The 23,894-nt window shown below is 41.9% G+C and overlaps 1 protein-coding gene across 1 annotated transcript in view; it reads right to left on the bottom strand.

Moving 5' to 3' along the window:
• Nucleotides 1-20,014, bottom strand: part of CUBN (cubilin) — a gene marked incomplete at its 5' end in the record, with an annotated part of 134,664 nt that extends 114,650 nt beyond the window's left edge. The window contains 11 exons of the mRNA XM_080976099.1: nucleotides 732-853; nucleotides 2,825-2,920; nucleotides 4,487-4,618; nucleotides 4,718-4,886; nucleotides 6,522-6,648; nucleotides 10,603-10,706; nucleotides 11,624-11,725; nucleotides 12,366-12,404; nucleotides 17,135-17,227; nucleotides 19,527-19,656; nucleotides 19,785-20,014. Of these exons, the coding sequence (XP_080832225.1) occupies nucleotides 732-853; nucleotides 2,825-2,920; nucleotides 4,487-4,618; nucleotides 4,718-4,886; nucleotides 6,522-6,648; nucleotides 10,603-10,706; nucleotides 11,624-11,725; nucleotides 12,366-12,404; nucleotides 17,135-17,227; nucleotides 19,527-19,656; nucleotides 19,785-20,014 (1,344 nt within the window). The remainder of the gene's footprint in view (nucleotides 1-731; nucleotides 854-2,824; nucleotides 2,921-4,486; nucleotides 4,619-4,717; nucleotides 4,887-6,521; nucleotides 6,649-10,602; nucleotides 10,707-11,623; nucleotides 11,726-12,365; nucleotides 12,405-17,134; nucleotides 17,228-19,526; nucleotides 19,657-19,784) is intronic.
• Between the last annotated feature and the right edge of the window lie 3,880 nt (nucleotides 20,015-23,894).

Below are 23,894 nucleotides of genomic sequence, written 5' to 3'. Positions count from 1 at the left end.
ATCATTAAAATAGTAACTCAAGCCTGTGCAAATTCTACTCAGATTTGGCTTTTGGGACACCACTGCAAATAATGTAATATTCAGCAAAAGCCAGATCCATGCTGAATTTAGACCAGTGGTTTCAACCTGGGCAAAATTTGATATACTGTATATTAGGAGAAATTCACACTGAGCTGCAGATAAACCTTCACATGAGGACTTTAAAAAAAAAGTAAATCAATTTGCAATTCCCACCCTTATAATAAATTGCCATTTTAATGCACATTTCTCCTAAAAGATCATTTTTGTTAATGTACACATTTTTGCAGGCATTTAAAAACATAATATGCATTTTGTGTGTTATTTTCAAATGATATTAATAAATAATAATAATAATATCACATGCATTCCTATGCAAACTTTTCCCCAATATATTCATTTTTGGTTTGCAACGATATTACAAAATTCAGAGAAGTGCAAACTTCAAAAGAGAGCCAAGTTTCAGTTCACATGTTGTTTCGAGAACTGTGAACTAGGTAAGTTCACATAGAATGAGAATGAAGTCAAATTTCTCTTCATCCTTACAGTTTAATGTAAGAATTTATAGACATCCTTTTTAGCAATACAACAGCAAAGTCATGTGTTCTTAGATGTTATGAGCCAACACGTAACTTGATCTTCTTAAAGCTTAATATCATAATAATTCATGACATCTAAAATCATATGCTTTTAACATAGCAATGAACACTTACAAGACACACTCCATTTAGACAAGGGTTTTGCGTTTGGCAGATAGTGCTCAGTGCAACACATCCACTGGGGCCATAGCCACTCCCAGTGTATCCAGCTGGGCAGATACAACTAGGCAAAAGGCCTGCAAAAAGAAGAAGAAGAAGAAGAAGAAGAAGAAGAAGAAGAAGAAGAAGAAGAAGAGGCAAAATAATCAAAGCTATGAATGTCACCATAATTTGATATTAATCATGTTGAACACCCCTGTTTCAAAGAACTGCTTTATCAGCAGCAAAATCTTCAAATGATCCATTGTAGTTGTTTTTTTTAAGTTGTGACTTACAAATAATTTAAGATGCAGCCCTCTGATTTAAGTCAGTTTACTTAAACTAGCCTGGTTTGAAACTCATACACTCAAGAGAAATGGCAATGCCTGTAACCAACAATTTAAGCAACAGAGTAAAATAAAAGCCCTGTTTTTTAAACAACAACAACAACCTTGATATAGGCAATATTTTCCGGCTGTTTAGTCAAGCAAAAGCTATTATCGGGATTAAGTGCGTAGTGATGTTTGGGAAAAATCCATTTCAATTATTAGGCTAAATATAATGGCTTGTTTACTCAATCCTTTTTTACAGGGATTAGCCCCAGTTAAAAATCTGATACAGTTACAAAGCATTGAAATTCCTGATATGCAGGACCAGAGTGTCTGTGCTTGTTATTTTACTGTAGTATTGGGGGAGTTCAGGGGGCATCATAGCCCTGCCCCCTACATGTTGGTGAAGCCCCCAGTGCCCGGCATCCGTGCCAGGGAGAGGAGGAAGGAGTCAGAAGATTGAAGTGGGGAGCTGACAGGCACTCAGTTCCCTGTAGTGATTGGTCCCTTAACCTGAGAGGGGTCTTCTCTCATCCAACAGTGTGCTCATGAACAATGCATTGTGGATAGAGATTTGCATAAAATATACATGTATTAGTAGTAGCAGCAGCAGCAACATCAGTATTTAAATTTCTATCCCATCCTTCCAAAAGAACTCAAGGCAGTAAACACCAAAGTGGTGAAATAATACTAAAAAATAGAATAAAAAACATATTTAAGAACAATTAAAAACTTTCAAAATATTTAAAGGCATCAAGCACGTCATTATATTAGGCATTGTTTTAGATATCATCCTCATGTATAAATTATAATAAAGTTAGCTCTAGGACAGCGTACTGAGAAGGCACATAGTTCTCCCCACTCTGGGGAGACGAATGGTAGTTCTGTTTAAATTATACCCATTAATTCTCAGTTTTAAATAGAAATACCATTTGTCTCACCAGAGCCAGGAGTTCAAAGCTGCAGGATTTGTTTCCACCCTCTTGCCTTTTATCTTCACAACAAGCCTTTGAAGCAGGTTCAGCAGAAGCAGAATGGGTGTAAGAGAAAGATCACATACACACCATACTTTTAAAGCACAGGGTTTCCCCAAAAGAATCCCGGGACCTGTAGTTTTACCCCTCGCAGAGGTATAACTCCCAGAACCCTTAACAAACTACAGTTCCCACAATTATTTTGGGGGAAAACTAACGCTTTAAACTGCCTCAGTCCAGTATACCTGAAGGAGTGTCTCCACTCCCATCGTTCTGCCTAGACACTGAGGTCCAGCTCTGAGGGCCTTCTGGAGGTTCCCTCACTGTGAGAAGTGAGGTTATAGGGAACCAGGCAGAGGGACTTCTTGGTGGTGGCACCCACCCTGTGGAACGCCCTCCCACACCTGACTTTTAGAAGACATCTGAAGGCAGCCCTGTTTAGGGGAGTTTTTAATGTTTGATGTATTATTGTGTTTTTAATATTCTCTTGAGAGCTGCCCAGAGTGGCTGGGGAAACCCAGCCAGATGGGTGAAGTATAAGTAAATTATTATTATTATTATTATTATTATTATTATTATTATTATTATTATTTGGGTGTGACCAGTGACAGGCCCAAGACCACCCAATGCACTTCATGGCTGAGTGGGGATTTCAACCGGGGTCTGTTTATCATTAACCCAGTGTTCTGTTCCACCACACTAGGGTTCATCTCCCAGCCCCATACAAAGCAGGATAAGGATGGTGGTGATTTAGCAACAGCATTACCTGATATACTGGTACATGCAGCGAGTGGATGACAACCTCCGTTGTTTACTGAGCAAATATTAACCTGGGTGCACACTTTCCCATCTCCTTCATAGCCTGGTTTGAATAAAACAGCAATTTTATCAAGTTGCAGTGTCATATGATAGCAAACATGTGTTTATACTGTCAAGCCGTTGAAAAGATGACAAAGAACAGTGACAAATGAAGCCAGAGGCAAATTTTTCCCCAGTTTCATCATCCAAGGAAGGCTTGTTTGGGTCTCCTTGACATTAGCACAAAGCCTGTCTATTTTAATATAGCTTATAAATCAGCAGAAAGTTGGGCAATCCAAGTCTCATGAGCTGGACGATATCATCAGCCGTTGCACTTGGTTCTGCAGCAACTTCCCTAGATCTCTGCCATGTGACGGGTTCCTGTAACAGCCCCAGATGCAATGGGGCCGGAGTGGTTGGTGCAAGCCAGATGTAAGCTGGCATCCCTATGGACCCAGGCTCTATTAAACTTTCCCAGAAACAAATCACTCAAGGGGGGGGGGGGAGAATGATAGGCTTCCTTCCCACAGACTGCCATTTTCAGTTTCTATTCCTCATTTTTTCCTGTCTTAAGTTTGGTTCTCTACATTTCCTCCTCAGTTGGCAATTTTAAAAAAATTAAATGTCCCCCTCAAAATCCACCAGCATTTTAGTGCTAATTTATCCTAAAACACATGTGTTTGTAAGGAATTTTTGCCTAAAAGAGACATTTTTGCAAAGCGATTTCCCTTAATTGAATGCATTTTGTATGCTACGTTTCACTGACGTATGTGTGTTTATGCACACTCTACTGCAATATATGCCTTTTTGTACACATTGTTTGGCTGGAAAACTCAGGAGAACATATCAAGGGGACAGGGAATGTTGTGCTTTTTAGATTTGGAAAAAGCAGTGGGGTGGACACCCCCACTACACACACAACACAAGCTTAGCAGGTAAGAGGGAACTGGAAATGGCAACAGAAGAGTACATGTTTCATAGCGTCACGAAACTCCAGGGTACAAAAAGAACCTTAATAGCCACTTCACCTATCCTTGCTAGATCCTCTAGCAAAGCACTAGCATCCACATTACAGTGTGTGTCACAGGCAGAAAGCAAACATGATCTGCCTTCATACCTTTTCCTGGACCGTGTGCAAACAGAATCAAAGTGTTTCACATTTGTTGGATAAGCCAATGCATTTTTTCTCAGCAGTCCAACTGAATGCAATGGGAATTGCAGCCTAAAATGCTCTCAGGAGACTCAGAGAAGTCCACTGCTTTCAAGTAAGGAAGGAAATTCGCAGAGTTTCCTACCCAACCTAAACAGGGATAAAAGTCCTTTACAGTCTCAAAGACTGTGATCGGTTTTGCCCTGCATCACAATGGAATTTGCCTTCTTTGATAAAAATCCCTGTAAAACCTCACAGTCTCATACTAAATGACATTATTACAACCAGGTGAAGAAAACTATGGAACCTTTCCATTCATAATGTATTTGTCTTTCTTCAGATAGCTGAAAGATGGCAGGTTCCCAAAGAACAGGTTTGACCAATTTGCCAGATATTATTGAGTAGGTACAGCAGCATCAAGGTCTACAAAACAGCAAAGCTGAAACCGATTGAGAAATACAGAGGACGTCCATTGTTTACCTGGCGGGCAATAGCCGCAATGGAAGGAGCCCATGGTGTTGATGCACTGAACCATTGGGGCAGTTGAACAGCCTCCATTATCTATCTCACATTCGTTAATATCTTGGCAGGTGTAGCCGTTTCCTTGCCAACCTATGGAAACAGAAAGCTGCATGATACGGCTGGCCACTGTGATGGAGCAGATGGGCCTCTGGCCTGATCCAGCAGGACTCTTTTTATTCCCTTACTCACCTGATGGACAAGGACCGCAGGAGTAAGAGCCTGGCTTGTTTTGGCACTGCACAGGAGGATCCAGAGAGCAGGGCGGTTTAGGGAGGCTACACTCATCGATGTCTGCAGTGCAGGCAGGACTCCCTGGTGGCGCCATCCAGCCAGCATCACAGATGCAGCTGTACTTGGGCTGCCAAGTTAAAACAGGGCAATCATGAACATGCCAGTGTAAATGCCACAAGAGGAACTGCTCCTAATAAACCTTTTGCACTATTGCTAATTTCAAGCCAGGCTTGCAGCTGCATGGTGATTTGCCTTTACAGAGCCTCATTTCAATTATAGTCTGTGTTCTTTCCCCAAGCTTGCTCTCCTCTACTAGCAGCAGAGGCTTAATGTGCTCCAGTAAAAGGGAACCTGTAATTTAATCATAATAAGCCAGAGAATGACCAGTAATCATGAAATCAGCCTAAATATAATTAAATTCAGAGAGCACAACCTGCTAGTGTATCATAAGACTGATACAAACATAACCATCTGCAAATAAACTTAGCTGCTCTGTCTTTGGAATACTGTGGGTTGTTATGCTTTGGGGGAAATTCACAAAGGTTAGTCATTCACTGACGAAATGCATTTAAAGCTAGTATAGTCTGAACCAGAGCAATTCAAACTCCCAAACAAGGGCCAAGGGTGCCAGCAGGATTTTCTGGCCCCAGTACTCTGTGGATGTGGCTTTCCAACCCACTTGAAAAAAGGCCACAGATTTGCATCAAATTTGCATGTTTTGCATTATATGCTGATTTGTGTACTCTCTTGCAGGTGCACTAAAGGACCCAATAATAAATCAATGGCCACACACATAATAAAATGCCTGGCAGGCAGAATGTAAACAGCTAAAGTTTTTGCCATAATTGCATTTCCATACAGTGGTTCCTCGGGTTACGAACTTAATTCATTCTGGAGGTCTGTTCTTAACCTGAAACTGTTCTTAACCTGAGGTACCACTTTAGCTAATGGGGCCTTCCGCTGCCGCCGCGCCACTCCCACGTGATTTCTGTTCTCATCCTGAAGCAAAGTTCTTAACCCGAGGTACTATTTCTGGGTTAGCCAAGTCTGTAACCTGAAGCACCTGTAACCTGAAGCGTCTATAACCCGCAGTACCACTGTACTAGAAAAGGCTTAACCTATTGAATTTTTGCCTCCCACGTAGCTGCTAAAAGCACAAGGATGCTGCTTTTACACAATGCTTACATGAAACCGAAGCTTAAGTTTCACTCCTAAACCCACTTACCTGGGAGTAATCTCCATTAAACACAAAAGACTTACTTCTGAGTAGACATACATGCCACTGAACTGCAGTTTAACTATAGAGTGACTTCTTAGTGGTCCTTGGCTCCTGCCCATGCTGAAGTCTTTTTGTAATGTTTTCACATTTTGCATTTGCTATTTAGGGATGGGGGCAGTTCTTTAACTCTCACTTGTACTTATTATGTAGTAATATGTGCAGAAAATTGCCTTTGGAGATTGTGTGATCTCAAAAAAAACCCACCCTAGGAAAGATGCATCCTGGTTGCTAGGGAAAAGGAAGGACAAACTGCAGATTCCAAGGACTAGAAAACAAAACAGAAAAGTGCAAAAAAAGGGAACAGAAAGCAACAGTATTTTAGGACCCCAGGAATTCCTGTTGCCTGATGTCCAAACACCTGTCACAGCTCTAACTCAGTGGATAAAAAAGTGGGAGCAGCCAGGCTTGTTCATCTCACAGAAATTGTTCAGGAGGCTACATAACTTTCTTTCTAGGAGGGCTAGATCGGCTCTCTTTGCTTACCTGACCAGGTTGCTCCCTGTTTCCATCAACACAGAGCCCATGCCCACAGAGAGCTGGAGATCTCCCTTGGCAGTCATCAAATTTTGACACGCAGTGAGGTCCATAAGTTTCTGGTGTACAGGTGCAGCTTTCAGAGGAAGAATGATATAACATTGTAACACCCTTCCATGTGTCTAAAGTCTGTCCTTAATCTGTCAAACATTAACCGGTTTCATGCTATGAGTTATGATGTCTTAATTTCTACACTTTTATCTGATCTGCAGCATCTCCTGCAAGTTCCAAAGACCTAAGGAGCCCATTCCACAGTAACAGAGCAGGGCATTCAGTGTGACAGCCTCTCTTCTGGGGAAGAGCTTTCCTGTTGAGATATGACAGGTGCCCTCTGGAAACAAATGAAGACGTTCCAACAGGTGATCCCTACAAGATAAATGGGCCTCTACCATGGGTGCCTTTTTAAAAAAATAAAAAATAAAAAATTCATCTGCTAATTTTTGTGTTGATTTAGAATAGGTTTTAGCTGTTTTATGGTACATTGCCTTGAGATGTGTGTGTAGAGTGCAAGAATTAACAGTAAGAATGTCATGCTTTTTTAAAGTGTCCTGAAAGATGAAGAAATTTATGAGTCATCAGAGTCTTCTACGTGATTTCCTTGATTTGCATCAAAGTTTTTCCTGTAACATCTAGTTAACTTGGCTAGTGTTCGGATCTAGAGCCTGCCTTGCTTCTATTAACCTGAAGCCATTCCTTCCATTTCCAGTGTTTCAACTGTAAGTGGTATTCCTTTTGTAGCCAGAAAAAGCAACACACACACACACACACACACACACACATTAGACGGAGCTATCAGCAGGTTTGGGGTGACTCCAAGGTCTGCAGAAGCACACAAATTCTTTAGGGGGAAAGAGCTAAGGGGAGAAGCTCCTCAAAATAGTCCAATGAGGACTGAGCATACTCAATGCCTACAGAATGCTGAAGGTGGGGATGAAAAACTGAGAGGGGTAGATAGAAAAGAATGGCTGGAATCCTGAACAGCAGCAATCCTCAATGCAACATTTGGTTGCAGGTCCACATGTCATACAGAGAAAAAAAATAAAGAGTAGACAGGCAATCAGGGGATAAGCTATCTCGAGAAACATCATGCAACTCTGCTTGGTTGCTAAATAACAACACCACCTGCCTCCTTCTCGGTTAGTCGACTTTAACAATAACAACAGAATTAACCCTTAAGTTACACAGAGAATGATCTCTGCTGTTGCAGTCCCAACAAACTGCAAACAGGCAAAGCACTGCGCCAAATTGAATAAGAGTGAAACAGCTGTAATCTCCTCCCTGGTCTGGGAGCCAGTACCATCACATGTTGGCACTAAGACATGATTTGGCTTAGCGTTCCATGCAAACAAGGTCACTATATAAAGCAAATGAAGCTTTTTAACTATACATTCACAGTTACATTTCATTGTACATGTAACTGTATATGCACAGATCCCCGTTTCACTGGTAGCCAGAAGTCCAGATTATTAACTTTTCAGAGTGTTCCACGTTCCATTAGCTGGTTGACTTGATACATTAAAAGCAAGCAAAGCTAGGTTACTGAGCCCAGCCTCCAGTGAAGTGGTACTGATTAACTTAGATTTCAAAGCTTTAATGCTTGACTACCCCCTACCCAACTGTAATAAAGCAATGGCTTGTCTTTTAACAGATTGTTGATTTCAGACAGTGGGACTTATTTCCTGGAAAAACGTGTTTAGAATCAGAGCGCTAGACTCTGTAAGCACAAAGCATCTTCCAGCCTTCTGCCAATCTGGGGAAGATAAAACAAATCGCCCGGTTTAGAAGAAAAAGAACATTTGGTTGGCACTTCACAAAAGTGACCACAAGTCTCAGTGATTAGTCACGCAGACTTCAAAACACCAAGTCCTGCACTGATAGAACTCCCTGAGGTGGTATAAAAGGATATTATATTTTATCTATTTGAATAAGATATTAATTTATTACTACCGTCATGCTGTCCAGATCAAAGCTTTAGAAGCCAGAATGTTCAAAAAGATCAGTTCCATAACAATCTCAGCAGAGCAATGAATGAAGGAATTGTTGGTCACTGTTTTCCATTTCTGGTCATTAGTTTTTTCTGAAACATTGCTTTGAATTGAAATGTGACCCTGTTAAGAAAATGCCAGATAGAAAGCAAGAATAATATTTTCTTAACTAGGATGATGAGCTCTTTGATATCATCCCTATGGTACTTTTTGGTGGACAAAACATTTTAAGAGTGTCTCCACTCCCATCATTCTGCCCGGACACTGAGGTCCAGTGCCGAGGGCCTTTTGGCAGTTCCCTCACTGCAAGAAGCGAAGTTACAGGGAACCAGGCAGAGGGCCTTCTCGGTAGTGGTGCCTGCCCTGTGGAACACCCTCCCACCAGATGTCAAGGAAAAAACAATTACCAGACTTTCAGAAGACATCTGAAGGTAGCCCTGTTTAGGGAAGTTTTTAATTTCTGGAGGACTATTGTATTTTAATATTTTGTTGGAAGCTGGCCAGAGTGGCTGGGGAAACCCAGCCAGATGGGTGGGGTATAAATAATAAATGATGATGATGATCTCATTTATTTTCAAATAGGGCATTTCATGTGTTGAATCTGATGAAACAGGCTGTACTCCAGGTGAACAAATGAAGCTGACATACTAGGTAAAAGGTAAAAGTAAAGGATCTCTGGATGGTTAAGTGCTGTTGCAGGGGAAAATGGGATGTTCCAATTTTTCTGGGACACTTGGAAGTCCTTCAAGTTGGTAGCCATCATTTCTCGCTGCGGAACCAAATTCCAGGATTTAACTATGTGCTATGTGAAGTACTTTCCTTCTCTAGCCTCCCACCTTCTCCGTCTCACACATACCGTGGAAAAGGAGGCAATTCTCAGAGGGTCTGATTGGCAAGCAAGAGAGAACTCACAGTGTCCAGAGTGAGATGGGTGACACTTCAGGAAGGTTCTTGTTTTTAATCTTATGTGTGCACAGACAAAGAAGTGGACTAAAGAATAATCAAATCAAAATAAAATCAAGAGTTGCCCTGAACTAATTTGTGTAAAAGCTTGCAAGCTTTCCAAAGCACAAGGAATGCCAAGCAAATATTTGCAGAGGAAGGGAGTGTGTGTGTGTGTGTGTGTTGTTATTCCAAAACCAAAATGCTTTGGAGAGAACTCTGGCATGTGGTCCCATTACACTGAGAAAGCTTCATCAGGAAATTATGGGTGTTTTTACCAACTAGCCATTTTTTTAAGGAGCAGGACCTTAAAACAAGTCCAAGCTAGGAGGACTGCATGAAATGTCAGCATGGGAAGGGCCAGAGGTAAAAGGGAGTGGAGCAATGAACTTAAAATGTGAACAGTAGGCTAGTTTTGCGCGCGCGCGCGCGCGCGCACACACACACACACACACACACACACACCCTCCCTATCCTACTCCAGGCAAGCAATATGTATAATCAGAGTTCAAATATATATTCCAGCCAGGAAAAAAACCTGTAGTATATTTGCCCTCTTGGCTTACCATACTGGGAACTGCTGAGTCAGCTCTCAGGCAGTGTGTAGTTTAGGTTTAGTTCTTCATTGCTAGCAACAACCTGCTGCATGGTTTGTTACCTCCATAAACTGTTTTATATTGAAAAGAGTTGTTATAAATTCCCTGAGTGGCCTCTTCTTTGTGATACTTTTTTAAACCACTCAAGGACGGGACTGACTCCAGCTACAAAAGCTGCTGCTGCTGCTAAAGGTGGGCAGCAGCTACAGGCGGTTGATATGTCTTCCCATTAATCATTGGTCCTTTCCACACTTTTACTGTGCATTTCTCGCTCATTTTCTTAACCACAAAAGTCTGCTTTTGTTGTTTTAGAAGTGGATTTGTTGCGACAGACCGTTGTTTAATCTGCTTTTGTTGCACAAGCCTAAATTTCCAGTATCCACTTGAATTCCTCCTGCAAATTGTGGCGATCTGGAGGCACTCTTTATTTTTGTATCTTGCATGTTCGTAGCACTCAGCAAAACTATAACCGACATCCTCCTAAGGACATTAGCAGGAGTTACTTACCTGTAACTACCTGGGGTATTTACACATGTCCCCCCATTCTGGCAGCCTAGAGGTGTCCCAGCATAAATCTGACATTCATTAACGTCGGCAGAACAGAACGGCCCCTGAAAACAGAGTGAAATCGAGCTTATTTCCTGAGTAAAACAGACACACAATGGGGTCCGCAGTGCCAATGTGATGATATAGAATTTCAAAAGATTGTAACGCAGCATCTGGTTGGCTTGCGGCAATACTGCCCTTCACAAACACTAAAACAAAACTCAGTTGTTCAGATCTCCCCTGCTTGTCCATGGAAATATAGCATGCTTTTATTTAATTTAAAGCATAGGGCCATTATAGTAGAAGCATGGAGCTTCTCCTTGGGGAGTGAAATCATGCACCATTAGCCCTCCAGCTCCTGGTGCCAAATACGCAAAGGAGCACATGCTCTGCTCAAGGGCTTAATCTTTAGAGATCCATTTGTGTGCTGCCATAAACACAATACATCCTACTAATACAAGAGGTTCAGTTAAGCATCCACACTTGCTTCCCCCCCTTCCTCTGCATGAATAAAATTTTAATTTTGGAACTTGGGAAACCAATGAATAAGATGACCAATGTTTAAATGAAAACCATTTCCACCTATGGTGCTTTCCTCATCTGATAGCAACACAGTAACCTGTAACCTGTAACCTGAAGCGTCTGTAACCTGAAGCGTCTGTAACCCGAGGTACCACTGTACACTGACTGACACTGGTTTTCCAGGGTTTCAGATGGAGGATGTTCACAGCCCTGACATGGCGATGCTAGGGATTGAATGTGGGGCCTTCTGCAGATGCTCCATCACTGAACTACAGCCCTTCCCCTAATCGATAACACCAGGTTTATATTCCTACATGCTTCTGTGAGCAATGCATTGATTGGGTCCTTTGCATGTGATGGCAGTAGCAGTGATTGAACTTTACATGTGATTGAACTTTATCATTATTATTATTATTATTACATATTGCATCAGTTGGAAGTTGTTGAGCGACTACCTTACCTGCCAGTTGTTGGGGCAAAGACAGAAGAAGGCATCTAGCAAATCAATGCAGGTTCCAGAATTCTGGCAGGGATTGCTGCTACAGGCTTTTCTCAGGATGGTCTGGCACAAAACAAGGGCAAAAATAAACCCAGTCAATTAGCGTTTATGACTTCATTGGCACAGTCTTTCTTAAATAACCTTCATCGTGTGTAGAGGACTTGGCTCTGCTTAGGTGCTCGCAAACAGCCAATTCAGAGAATAAACTTAATGGGTGCATAACAAAAGCCCTCCTTTTGCTTTGTCAATAGAAAACCTACAGTATTTCTCAGAAATAAGCATTAAAGTTTATTTACGAGGGCTGTTTGCTGACCCCAGCTGAACCCTGGATGCCTAAATGAATTGGGCTGATTTGGGTCAACCAAGGATTCAGCCACAGGGTTGAGCCAGCCCTGGATCACCTGGTATCAGATCAGATCTACTCGGAGTGATCCAGGACTTTCAAAAGGGAGGCAGGAGGGTAGCAAGCAGAGGGGAGAAGGAGGTCCACACAACTATCCTGGATTGTGCCCTGCATCAGAATAGGGTGTGCACACAGCCCTGTTATCTTCATTCCATCAACACCACTTCACCTTTTGGGTTGTTGTTGTTTTTTTAAGATACATTCATGCGTAGCCCAGGATTGAGCACGATTTATCTTCTTGCCGCACTACTAAGATTTCTGACTACAGAACACTTTGTCTTTTTCCATAAAACTACTCACCTGCTCAAGGCTTTGAAGTCTGCCTTCGATATTCACAATCTACAACAGAAATATAAAGACAAACATTTGGGAATAATAGCTAGACATTATAATCAAGCATAATGGGCAGGCTAAGAAGAAAGGGTGGAATTTCAAAGAGAATATATTTTCAGTACTGTTGTGTTCTCTGCACCACCACAAGCCGTGAAGAAGGTCCCTGGGCAGGGCTCTCCAGATCTGGTTTCATTGGATGAGATTCATGGCACCTTCATAGCATCTGCTTTATTTGCAAAACAGCCCATAATCCTACAAGACAGCAGACCCATTGTCCCACATCAGAACCCCAGAGAGATCTTGTACCCTCAAGGTGCCAAGAGTAGGCTCACAGATCTTTCTCTTCCAAAAAGCTTTTCACACCCACCCACACCCCTCTTCTCCAAGCTCTGATGAAGAATCATCACCTTCCAAGCACTCAGGAAAATGTCAGGCAAAAACATTCCTCTTTACCCAGGCCTATGTCTATTTAATAATCTATGGCCTGTGAATGTGTGTTGTGGGGGGACTGCTATTATTATGATTGTTTTACTATTAGGCTGTCTGTCTGTCTGCTATTTACTACGCTTTTGTAAGGTTTTTCTTGTTGATGTTTTGTGTTTCTTTCTTTTTTTATAAATTTTGATTGGAAATTTTATTTACAACATAACATAAACCCCCAACCCCCCAATACAGAAATCCACCCTCATTAAACGTGAACATAACATACAATAAGCATAGCATACAACAATACAAACTACTAAAGAAAAGACTTCCTTTATTCTGTATCTGGCCTCCTTATTTACATCTTATAAGCTGTTTCCTTTATGAATAATTATTAAGATTTTTCTAATTATAACTTAAATATCCACAAAGTCTCCTGCAGACATTAATCGAAACAAGTCCAGGTATGTATTTTAGGGCACTATTTGTGAAGTATTCTCTGCATTTTCCACATGCTTTTTGAAACTTTTGCCTCTGTTAATCTGGCCATTCAATATACTCTAACAGTTTGTATTGCCATTCCTTTTTTTGATGTTTTGTGTTTCTAATGTTGTATACTGCCCTGAAATCTTTCCATAAAGGTCACTATGTAAATTGAATAAATAAGAATATAAGAAGCAAGAAATTATCAAACTAAATAGAAATTATTGTCAAATTAAAAAGAAAATACTTCCAAACATACTTCCAGTAATGTGATATGAAGTAGCTGACATTAAAGCTTAAAAGAACATTCTCCTTCAGTTTACAAAACATGGTTTCATTTTTGTTAGTCAGTAGCAATCATGGACTCCCATTCCTTGATTCCCAAGACTGTTACACTCCATGGTTCTTTGTCATGTAAACTAAATCAGTGATTAGTGAAATAAACTTATTTGTCTCTAGTCATTTTTGAGTCTGTTTCACGAAGTTATGTAAAACTCTGTAAAAAAAAAAGACCAACAAACTCTTATATTTGCTTCTGAATAAGTTCTTAGTCTATGAAATGTTTTCCGAAGACCTACAGCCAAAGCCACTTAAATCCAGAATGAATTGACCATTGAATGTTTTCAAAAACAAGCCTAAAGAGATTGAAATGCTCTAATTCAGAATTTTATGTTTCTGCTCCCGCTATCTATATAGAGTTACAGTTTTGTATATTGAATATAGAGCATTTTTAAAAAAGAAAGACATGATACAGAACTGTGCTTGTGTGATCTTCTAAACTCGAAGCAAAAACTCCAGACCACAGGATTGTGGGTTAAGCATTAAAGTACACATTTTATGTTTTCATATTTATGAAGGTGTATATATATATATATATATATATATATATATATATATTTACATAGCATTTTTCAAAAACCAATACAAGTTAAGTTAACTAAAGATCCCGAAGCTGCCAAAGTAATTTGAAAATTTGCTTAAAATAGAAAACAAAATGAAATATACTTAGATAACTACAGGTCAGTGTCAATGCTGCAAATAAAGCTAATGATTAATCCAAAAATAGCAAGATGGGGGCCAATCCCTCTGGTCTATGTACAGAAGTTGAACAGACTGGAAGCTGAATCCTATTTCAACAGTGGTGATGGCAACGTACCCCAACCACAACAGGCTCACTTGAGGGGTGCAGGCACTAGCAGAGGAAAAGGGGAGCGGAGGAAGCACACCGCTTCCGGCAGCACGAGCCCAGTGGGGTACCATCGTGGCTGCCTCCCTGCCCGTGCTGGACACAACACCCCTGCGGGTGGTGTGCCATGCCCCCAGGGCGCGCACCACACCCCTGCAGGCACCACTCCACACCCCCAGGACGCGTGCCACACCCCTGCACGCGGCGTGCCACACCCCCAGGACACATACCATGCTCCCCTGGATGCACGCCAGCCACGCCCCCGCCTACTCTCTGCCCCCCCCCCCCCGGTGCCAGAACATGAAGCTCTGCCACTGGGTGCAGGACAGATCACATGGTGCGCACAGCCCAACCCACTGAATGTATGTGTGCAGACACCATGGCCTACTTTGCTTGAGAGCCAAACTTGCTTACATCCACGGTGATTGGATGGTTTCCAACCTCCACTTCCCTGTCTGCCTTGCTTGGACTCCGAGAAAGGTATCCTTCTTAGAGCCAGACATTTGGGGTGAGGTGGTACAGAAAACGTAGTTTGCCAGGGCAACTAAAAAGTCTTTTCTTCAAAAGCATAGTTGAAAAAAATAAATAAAAATAAAGGTGATTCTATATATCGAAGTTTTAACACAATCTTTCTAGCCACGGCAGCAAATCACAGTGGTGGTACTAATACTTCTCCCACCACCCTGTTCAAAATGCCCAGCTCAGACAGGTGCCTGTTCTGGACCCAGAAGTGGTGGAGAAACCATCGGTTCTGCTGCCATCACAACAGCGAAGAATATTTAATAAGTCTTAGAGTAAGTAAAGGTAAAGGGACCCCTGACCATTAGGTCCAGTCGTAACTGACTCTGGGGTTGCGGCGCTCATCTCGCTCTATAGGCCGAGGGAGCCGGCGTTTGTCCGCAGACAATTTCCAGGTCATGTGGCCAGCACAACTAAGCCGCTTCTGTCGAACCAGAGCAGCTCACAGAAACACCGTTTACCTTCCCGCTGGAGCGGTACCTATTTATCTACTTGCACTTTGACGTGCTTTTGAACTGCTAGGTGGGCAGGAGCTGGGACGGAGCAACGGGAGCTCACCCCGTCGCGGGGATTCGAACCGCCAACCTTCTGATCGGCAAGCCCTAGGCTCTGTGGTTTAACCCACGGTGCCACCCGTGTCCTATAAGTCTTAGAGTAGACCCATTTAAATTAATGAAGATAAGTTAGGCTCATGTTAATTAATTTCAGAGGGTCTCTTCTAAGTAAAACTTAGCTGAAAACTACCTTACACTTCTTCTTTTTTAACAAAAAAGGAAGAGGGGATCCGAGGAGAAGGAGCAGCAAGGAAAGAGGGGAACTGGGGTGCAACTGCCACAGAGGTATTGGTGGAGAATTTGGGGGGGGGGGAGGTTTAGCAGCATAGAGGCATAAGCAGCACTCTGCTGATGACCGCCTGACGTTTAGCACCAGTCCTGAATGGACAAGAAGGCATCAGTTTACAGCGATGACTCAGCACAATAGTGAAGATGTTTCTTTCTTCACTTATTCCATCATTATCTTAATCATTATGCTTTGCCTTTGACGCTTCATGAACAGGGCTGACCGAAAAGATTTTCCTGCCTGTGCCTCTCTTTCCCCTACTAGGGCTGCCACTTTAATAATCTTGTTGCACCAGTCAGACACTTAGTTTCAAATTTTACTGTTTGCACAGTCCCCTCTGTAGCAGATCGATTCATTCTGCTGCATTGCAGGAACCACCTCCTTGTGTGTGTGTTTTTTAAAGGCACAAGACAGTAGAAATTGAACAGCTGCAGTGGTCCTTAATTTCAACAGGAAAAAGTTGAGCACATATTTAGTAACTTTCTCCCCTTAAAATCAGCAGGATTTACAATAGCTTCATTAGTGCAGAATTATGCACCACCTGAACAAAGCATGTCATGGGATTTTACATTTGGATCTGCACTGTCAACTTCCATCTGTCTAGCTAAAACTTGTGATTTGCCTGGAAAGCAAGCAAATTTCAGTGCTGGGTGTACGATTAATAATGATATAAGAAACGGGGGTTTTATTTTCAAATTCAACCAGCTCTGGTAACTCTTTGCTAGAAGTTCTTGCACACATTATGTGCTGTTTTTAACGAAAACAACACTCCAAACTAGGCTTGCCTGAGTGATTGTGGCAGTAGGTTGGTAAAAAGCATGGAGCTGGAGAAAAAAAAATCCATAGAAATAGGATTTGGCCCAGTACCCAGTGAAATCAGTATATGTCTCTTTATAGAACAAACAAATACAATGATTTTTGAAAATAGGTATTGTGAGCACTGTCCATGTGGTTTAAAGTGCAGAATTCTCAATGAGGATATGAAACTTTATTACAGTTATATCCCACTATTTCCTCCAAGAATTTTGAGACAGTATAGATGGCTTCCTCACTGCCCCATTTCATCCTCACAGTAATCCTGTAAGGTAAGTTGGGCTGAAAAATAGGAATGAGCCCAAGGTTGCGCAATGAACTTCATGGCTGAGTGGAAATTTGGAAAGGTCATTTCCTGACATTCCAACTACTACATCACTCTTATGGCAAAAGACTGACTTTTTTTCTTCACATGGTGAAGAGCTGAGCTGAAAATATATTTGTGTATAACTTTATAGAAAACAAGACTTACCTTAGAATGAAGCTGTGTGATCTGATTGGAAATATTTTGAGGGATACCAGCGATTCTTTTCAGTTCCAGAATCTCATCTTTATTCTTTCTGATCTAAATTTTAAAAGAAATTGACAGTGCTTTAAAGTGCAGGGAATGAACTCAGTTTTCAGAGATGTTGTGAGAAATCCACAAGGGAGATAAATACACTGTTGGATGATGGAGGGAGGCCTACAAGGCAACATCCAACTGCCTTAGGAACTCCACTCCAGATTTGTGTAGGGTTTACTCCTTAGCCTTTTCTTCTCCCGCAGATATCCCACAAGGCAGTGGAGGTTTAAGACCAGAGTTTTCCTTCTCCTAGATGGGCTACTGCCCCAGGTTGACAAGCCCCATCTGCCCCTCACTTCCCTATACAGAACATGCTGAAACCGCCTTCTTGACTGTTGGACCCACTATTGGTCTCGCCTGCCCAACCCACCCAACCTGCATCTTCTCATGCAGGGGACGTCCCTAACTCCCTGAGGGTTTGAGACCCTTTGGCTACCCTCACCTGGTTCAGCTGGCAAGTCGAAGCCATCTCCCAGGGTGTGACCGCTGTCACATGCTTCTAGGAGCCACAGGTGAGAGCTGAGTGCAGGGTAGGGACCAAAGGTAGACAAACTACCACAGAAGGAGCATGATGTGTCCCCCACCAGAAGTACTACCCCTCCCCTAACACCCTATACACCCCATAGAAGCAGTGTATAAATTTTGGCATATAAAAAGTAAATACATACATTACTTTATGCTTGGTTGCTCACCTGCCCTTCCCCTTTTACACTGCTTAGGGGTAGGGGCAAGTAAGGGAATAAGAGCAACAATGAGGTTGAGGGGTTCTCACAAAATGGGGGTGAAAGGGCGATGGCACCAATTCTAGCTTTGCACGTCAATTGTACACATATAAAAGCCCACCCTGGGATCAAAAGGTCTTACAAGGCCACAGTATATTTCAGCTGTTGTTGCCACATGCTAACCCTGACATCACTTCTATTATATGATGTTGTTATTATAAAGTTCATTTAGATAAGGCATAAATTATATACTATAAAAGCTTATCTTTTAATTTTTATATAAACTCTCGATTTATGGCCCTGTTATCAGCCACAATCATCTCCAGCAGCTATTAAGTGCAGTAAAAAAATAAATAAATAAAATTCTTTAGACAAATGGGAGAAGATCAGAATAAGATAGAAGCAGGAGTAGATGCTGGATTTGTGGGCTTGAATGCTTTGAAGAGCTCTGAACCCACTTAGCTTGGAAGAAGCCACGTGACTATAGCACTTGATTTTTCCTGGTACCGTTGGTTCTATGAAAAGAGGGAAACCAAGGATACCATGAAGAGAGGCTGATGTGAGCTAAAGGACTCCAGAAGCACTCGTGGCCTGGACTGTCCCCATAGCAATGAAAAGACCTCATATCACAACTGTGTTTTCCACATGGCTCAATTACTTTTGCAGAAAGGCATGCACCGTGTGGGGTAGTCAAGTCCAGAGCTGGATTGATTGAAGCGGTCTAACTCACAACAGACGGATGTGTTCCATCAACATTGTCAACACAACAGTGAAAGAAAATTGCCAATTAGCTACCGAAACCAAATTCAAAGTATGAAGTACTATACAGCTTAGAACCAGGATACCCCAAAGATTGCCTCACCCTTAGATACTTAATCACTGTGCTGATAGCTCAGTGGGTTAGATCGTGGTCTGATAACACCAGGGTTGCAGGTTTGATCCCCTTATGGGATGGCTGCATATCCCTGCATTGCACGGGGTTGGACTAGATGATCTTCAGGATCCCTTCCAACTCTATGATTCTGTGATAGCATCTTATTGGGAGGTCTGTTCCATATGAAATAGGAATCAGGCACTTTGGAATTCCCTCCAGTTCCATATCTGCCAGGTACCACCTCTGTTGTCATTTTGGTGACTATCCAATATCTTCCTTTTTCAACAAGCCATTGAAGTGGAGGCAATCTGCGGTACAGACTTTTATCCCAGTGTCTATCAGTATTAGCTCTGAAATTATTGTAATATATCATTTTATTGTTGATGCTTTGATTGCTATTCATTTGGGATGTTTTATGGGAAGTGATTCATAAATTGAGTTAATGAAATAAACAAATACAGTTGATGCCTGAAATTATGGTGGCGCTAGGCGCCATTGTATACTCAAATCATTTTGGCTGACCTCCCCTCCCCTTCCTCTGTGCCAAATTATTGCCTGTAAGCTCCTCAGGACAGGGACCTATCTTGTGAAGCTCTTTGTGCCCTGATGGCTCTGTGTAACTCCATACTGATTGACTATAACTCTTTGCATCCAAAAGCCATTTGAAGGACACCAATGAACCAAATAAAACCACACAAAAGATTACCTGGATCAAAGTCTCCACAAGGTCTTCTTCATTAACTTTTATTCTGCCCTGCGATCCGGTTCTGAATTCAATATTTTTGGCAGAGCCAGTATGGAACACTAAATTGCCCCTTTCAGAGGACAAGCGAGGCCTGGTGCATTGAAAAGGAAGAAGATTGCACGTGGTGTTAAATTTGCCAGAGATATAATGAAGCTGCTTGATCTATGCTCTGTCTGAGCAAGCCAGGTTGCAGGTTAACACCCCAAGAATGATACTTACTGATCCTGATTGATGCCCCTTTTTGCTCTCTTTTTCTCAGTAGATTCAGATCCATAGTTGAATCCAGAAATAATCAGGAATGTCACCAAAGCCCACCGAAGAGAGCCTGGACTCAACATTCCTCCCCGCAAGTCTTCCTGGACTGTGCAGTGGGTTAAAGTGAAATCTGCACTATCTTCAAGGATTAACCCAGTGTCAGGTGTACTTTGCCCTGACAGGACTCTTTGCATATTCACAGAGATGCTTATTCAGCTCTTTTCCCCTTCTGACCCATCCATAACTTAGTTAAGAGAGAAAAGGGAGATTTCATATGCCAGGAGTGACAATACGCCTGGTGAGTAGGTTTGAAAGAGCAGTTCCTGGTACTTCTTACTGGGCAATGCTTCTCTATCTTCCAAGACTTCTCCCTGGACTGGTAATCTTAGTGTGTGCATCCTGATGGTGCCATGTAACTGTATTTTGGTTTTACCCGCCTTGAACCCTTTCCATAGTCCCAGCAATAATGGAAACACGGCTGAAGATTCAGCCATGTGCACAATATAAAATCACAATATAAAAAACAGAAAATACATAATAAATACAGTGGTACCTCGGGTTAAGTACTTAATTCGTTCTGGAGGTCCGTTCTTAACCTGAAACTGTACTTAACCTGAAGCACCACTTTAGCTAATGGGGCCTCCTGCTGCCGCTGCTGCACGATTTCTGTTCTCATCCTGAAGCAAAGTTCTTAACCCGAGGTAATATTTCTGGGTTAGCGGAGTCTGTAACCTGAAGCGTCTGTAACCTGAAGTATATGTAAGTATATGTGAGGTACCGCTGTAAAAAAAACAAAGGCTACCCAATGATCCCCACCTTCCACAACACATTTTAAAAGGGCATCAATCAGCCAAAGGCCTAAGAGGAACATTTTTGCCTGGCGCCTAAAGGTGTATAACTCCCTGAGGAGGGCATTCCACAAATGGGGAGCCACTGCAGAAAAGGCCCATTCTCTTGGTGCTACCCTCCGGATCTCTTGTGGAGGAGGCACATGAAGAAGGGACTCAGAAGATGATCTCAGGACCAGGCAGGTTCATATGGGGATATGTGATCCTTGAGGTATTACGGTCCTGAGATGTTTAAGACTTTATGGGTCAAAACCAGCACTTTGATTTGGGCATGGCGATATCCCCACCACAGTAGATGACTCTTCTCACTCAGTTTGTTCATGTTGGCTCAGCCTCTCCTACACTGAGCCCCCCCCCCCCTTTAAACTCACAATGATCCCACTTGCAATGATAATTAATAGCAACTGCCCACAATTCCAAGATGCTGTGATGGTGCATTTGATCCTGTCTGAGAACATTTCCACCTCTTTTAGATATTTCCCCTTGTTCTTTGCTACAAAGTTATTAACTAGTAAACACTGTTCATTCACAGAAGTGGGTATGTCTGCCAAATCCACAGCTTTTAAGGGTGAAACAAAGGTCACCAATTGGTGCCACCAATCCTTTATCTGTGTATCTGCACGCCCTTATTATCTGTCCTGTTTGCCATTTCTATGCATATTAGACTCTGAATTCTGTGACTAAATCACTGTTTGTTGACGAATGCGCCCACGAGGGTATGCCACACCTTGCCAGAGACAGAAGAGGCTATCTTTATTGATTCAGGACTTATAAACCCAGAAACCACAAGAGCACTTAAGAGGTTTCATATATCGGGGCAGCAAGATATATTGAACAACTAATGGGTTTTGATTTTAAACAAACTTACACAGGAAATTGAGCTGAATTTGATATTGAGAGTCTCCTGCAGGGTGGAAAAAAATATTACATTAGGATAAGTATAGTGAAACTGTGGAAAGCAGAAAAGGAAAGTATATCTGACCGTAATTAATTGCCAAATACTTCAGTTTTTAAAAATGATACATGGAGACACAGTGCAATTCAAGCCTTTAGCCAAATCTGTTAGATGAAGGCTGAGTTCTAAATTAGGAACAAACTAAGATGAATTATAGGAATAAAAGGTGACAGGATAAAAGCACATAAAATTATGCCTGGTATGAAGAAAGTGAAACACTTTTCACCTTCTCTCACAACACTAGAACTCTGTGGTTTTTTAAAAATGTTTTTATAGTGGTACTAAGTAATTGCAGCTGGTTATGACTTTTCTTACAAAATAGTTTGTTTATTTAAAGCATTGACACCTCAACATTCTGCTTAGGTGCAGAAACATGCAGATGGCTTGACATAAAAATGTGAACTGTTCCTTAACAGAATGTAGAAATTTATTTGTCACTAACAAATGTAGGTTATAGTGCCTGCAAATTAAAACATAGTATTAATTTTGAGTAACACTCTGTATTTCCACAACTGTCTTACGACAGTCATGTAAACTAAGAGAGGGTTATTCTTCCAACAAACATTTTGTCAGGGATGTTAAACATTTGCATTTACCCATAAAGTTCATTTAGATATGGCATAAATTATATACTATAAAAGCTTATCTTTGAATTTTTATATAAACTCTCGATTTATGGCCCTGTAATCAGCCACAATCATCTCCAGCAGCTATTGTTGTTGTTTAGTCATTTAGTCGTGTCCGACTCTTCGTGACCCCATGGACCAGTGCACGCCAGGCACTCCTGTCTTCCACTGCCTCCCGCAGTTTGGTCAAATTCATGCTGGTAGCTTCGAGAACGCTGTCCAACCATCTTGTCCTCTGTCGCCCCCTTCTCCTTGTGCCCTCCATCTTTCCCAACATCAGGGTCTTTTCCAGGGAGTCTTCTCTTCTCATGAGGTGGCCAAAGTATTGGAGCCTCAGCTTCACGATCTGTCCTTCCAGTGAGCACTCAGGGCTGATTTCCTTCAGAATGGATAGGTTTGATCTTCTTGCAGTCCACAGGACTCTCAAGAGTCTCCTCCAGCACCATAATTCAAAAGCATCAATTCTTCGGCGATCAACCTTCTTTACGGTCCAGCTCTCACTTCCATACATCACTACTGGGAAAACCATAGCTTTAACTATACTGACCTTTGTTGGCAAGGTGATGCCTCTGCTTTTTAAGATGCTATTAAGTGCATTAAAAATTGGTTATTTGACTACATATGTCCCGCAGTGCAGTCCTCTACTCAGAAGTACATCAATTGGACTTTCTTCTGATTTGACATGTATAACATGCACTGTATCCAGTCCCTTCACTGGACCTTAAACTTCTGTGGCCAACGTCTCTCTGTTTTGGAATTCCTGATGTCTAATACCCAATGCACATGACCTCTATAGGACCTGATCCATAAAAAATAGAAATCCAGCATGTACTACAATTAGGCCCACAACGCTTCTTGATATTGATTTTACCAACTGTCCAGCAGTAAAATTTGCAACACTGAAAAGTGGCTCTCTTCAGAGTGTTCCCATTTAGGGAACAACTTGTCTTGCTTTGCCTTCTCACGGCTGCTTGGCAAAGAATATGTTTGCCTAGTTTGGAGTAATTTTTCTCCGCTTTTATCCATGCCCAGTGACCTGCAGAGAAACTAGACTCAAGTGGCTCAAGTCCTAAATGCTACGCTCTGAAGCATCCCTTGTTTGCAAGTGGAAAAGTGAAGTAATCCTCTCTCGAGCCTGCTTGTCAACCAATCATTCCTGCACCTCACTTCCCTACTCTCTTGTCTTATGTTCAGGAGCAGAAAAACCTTCTGACTAATCTGATGTCATCCTTCTGAAAGCTAGTCGCAGGTGCAAGAACATCCTGGTCAATAATGATGTTGTTTCAGCAATCTTTGGAGACCTATTATATTAATGATGATAAAACAATTAGAAGAGTTTATGACTCCACATCAGAGCTGCTTCTCCTGTATCCAGAAGAAAGGAGGACCAATAAATCCATCCTTAATAGCCAACGAGACTATGAATTGTGATTATGGACAACTTCATGGATTTTAAAAGGTACTGCAGAGTGGCCAGTCATCTATAGCTACAGTTATTGTTCCAATTGGCCACATAAGGTTCCGCACTCAGAGAATGAGCTCACTGTTAGTATATAACAGCCCTCCCCAACAGGTGCCCCCCCAGATGTTTTGGACTACAACTCCCATCAAGCTGTGAAAAAACATACAAGTTAACTGCTCTGGG

The sequence above is a fragment of the Podarcis pityusensis genome (assembly GCF_964106645.2).
Source record: "Podarcis pityusensis genome assembly, chromosome: 12".
Taxonomy (NCBI): Eukaryota; Metazoa; Chordata; class Lepidosauria; order Squamata; family Lacertidae; genus Podarcis; species Podarcis pityusensis.
Note: the sequence above shows the minus strand (reverse complement) of the source record. Positions and strands in the feature narration are given on the sequence as shown.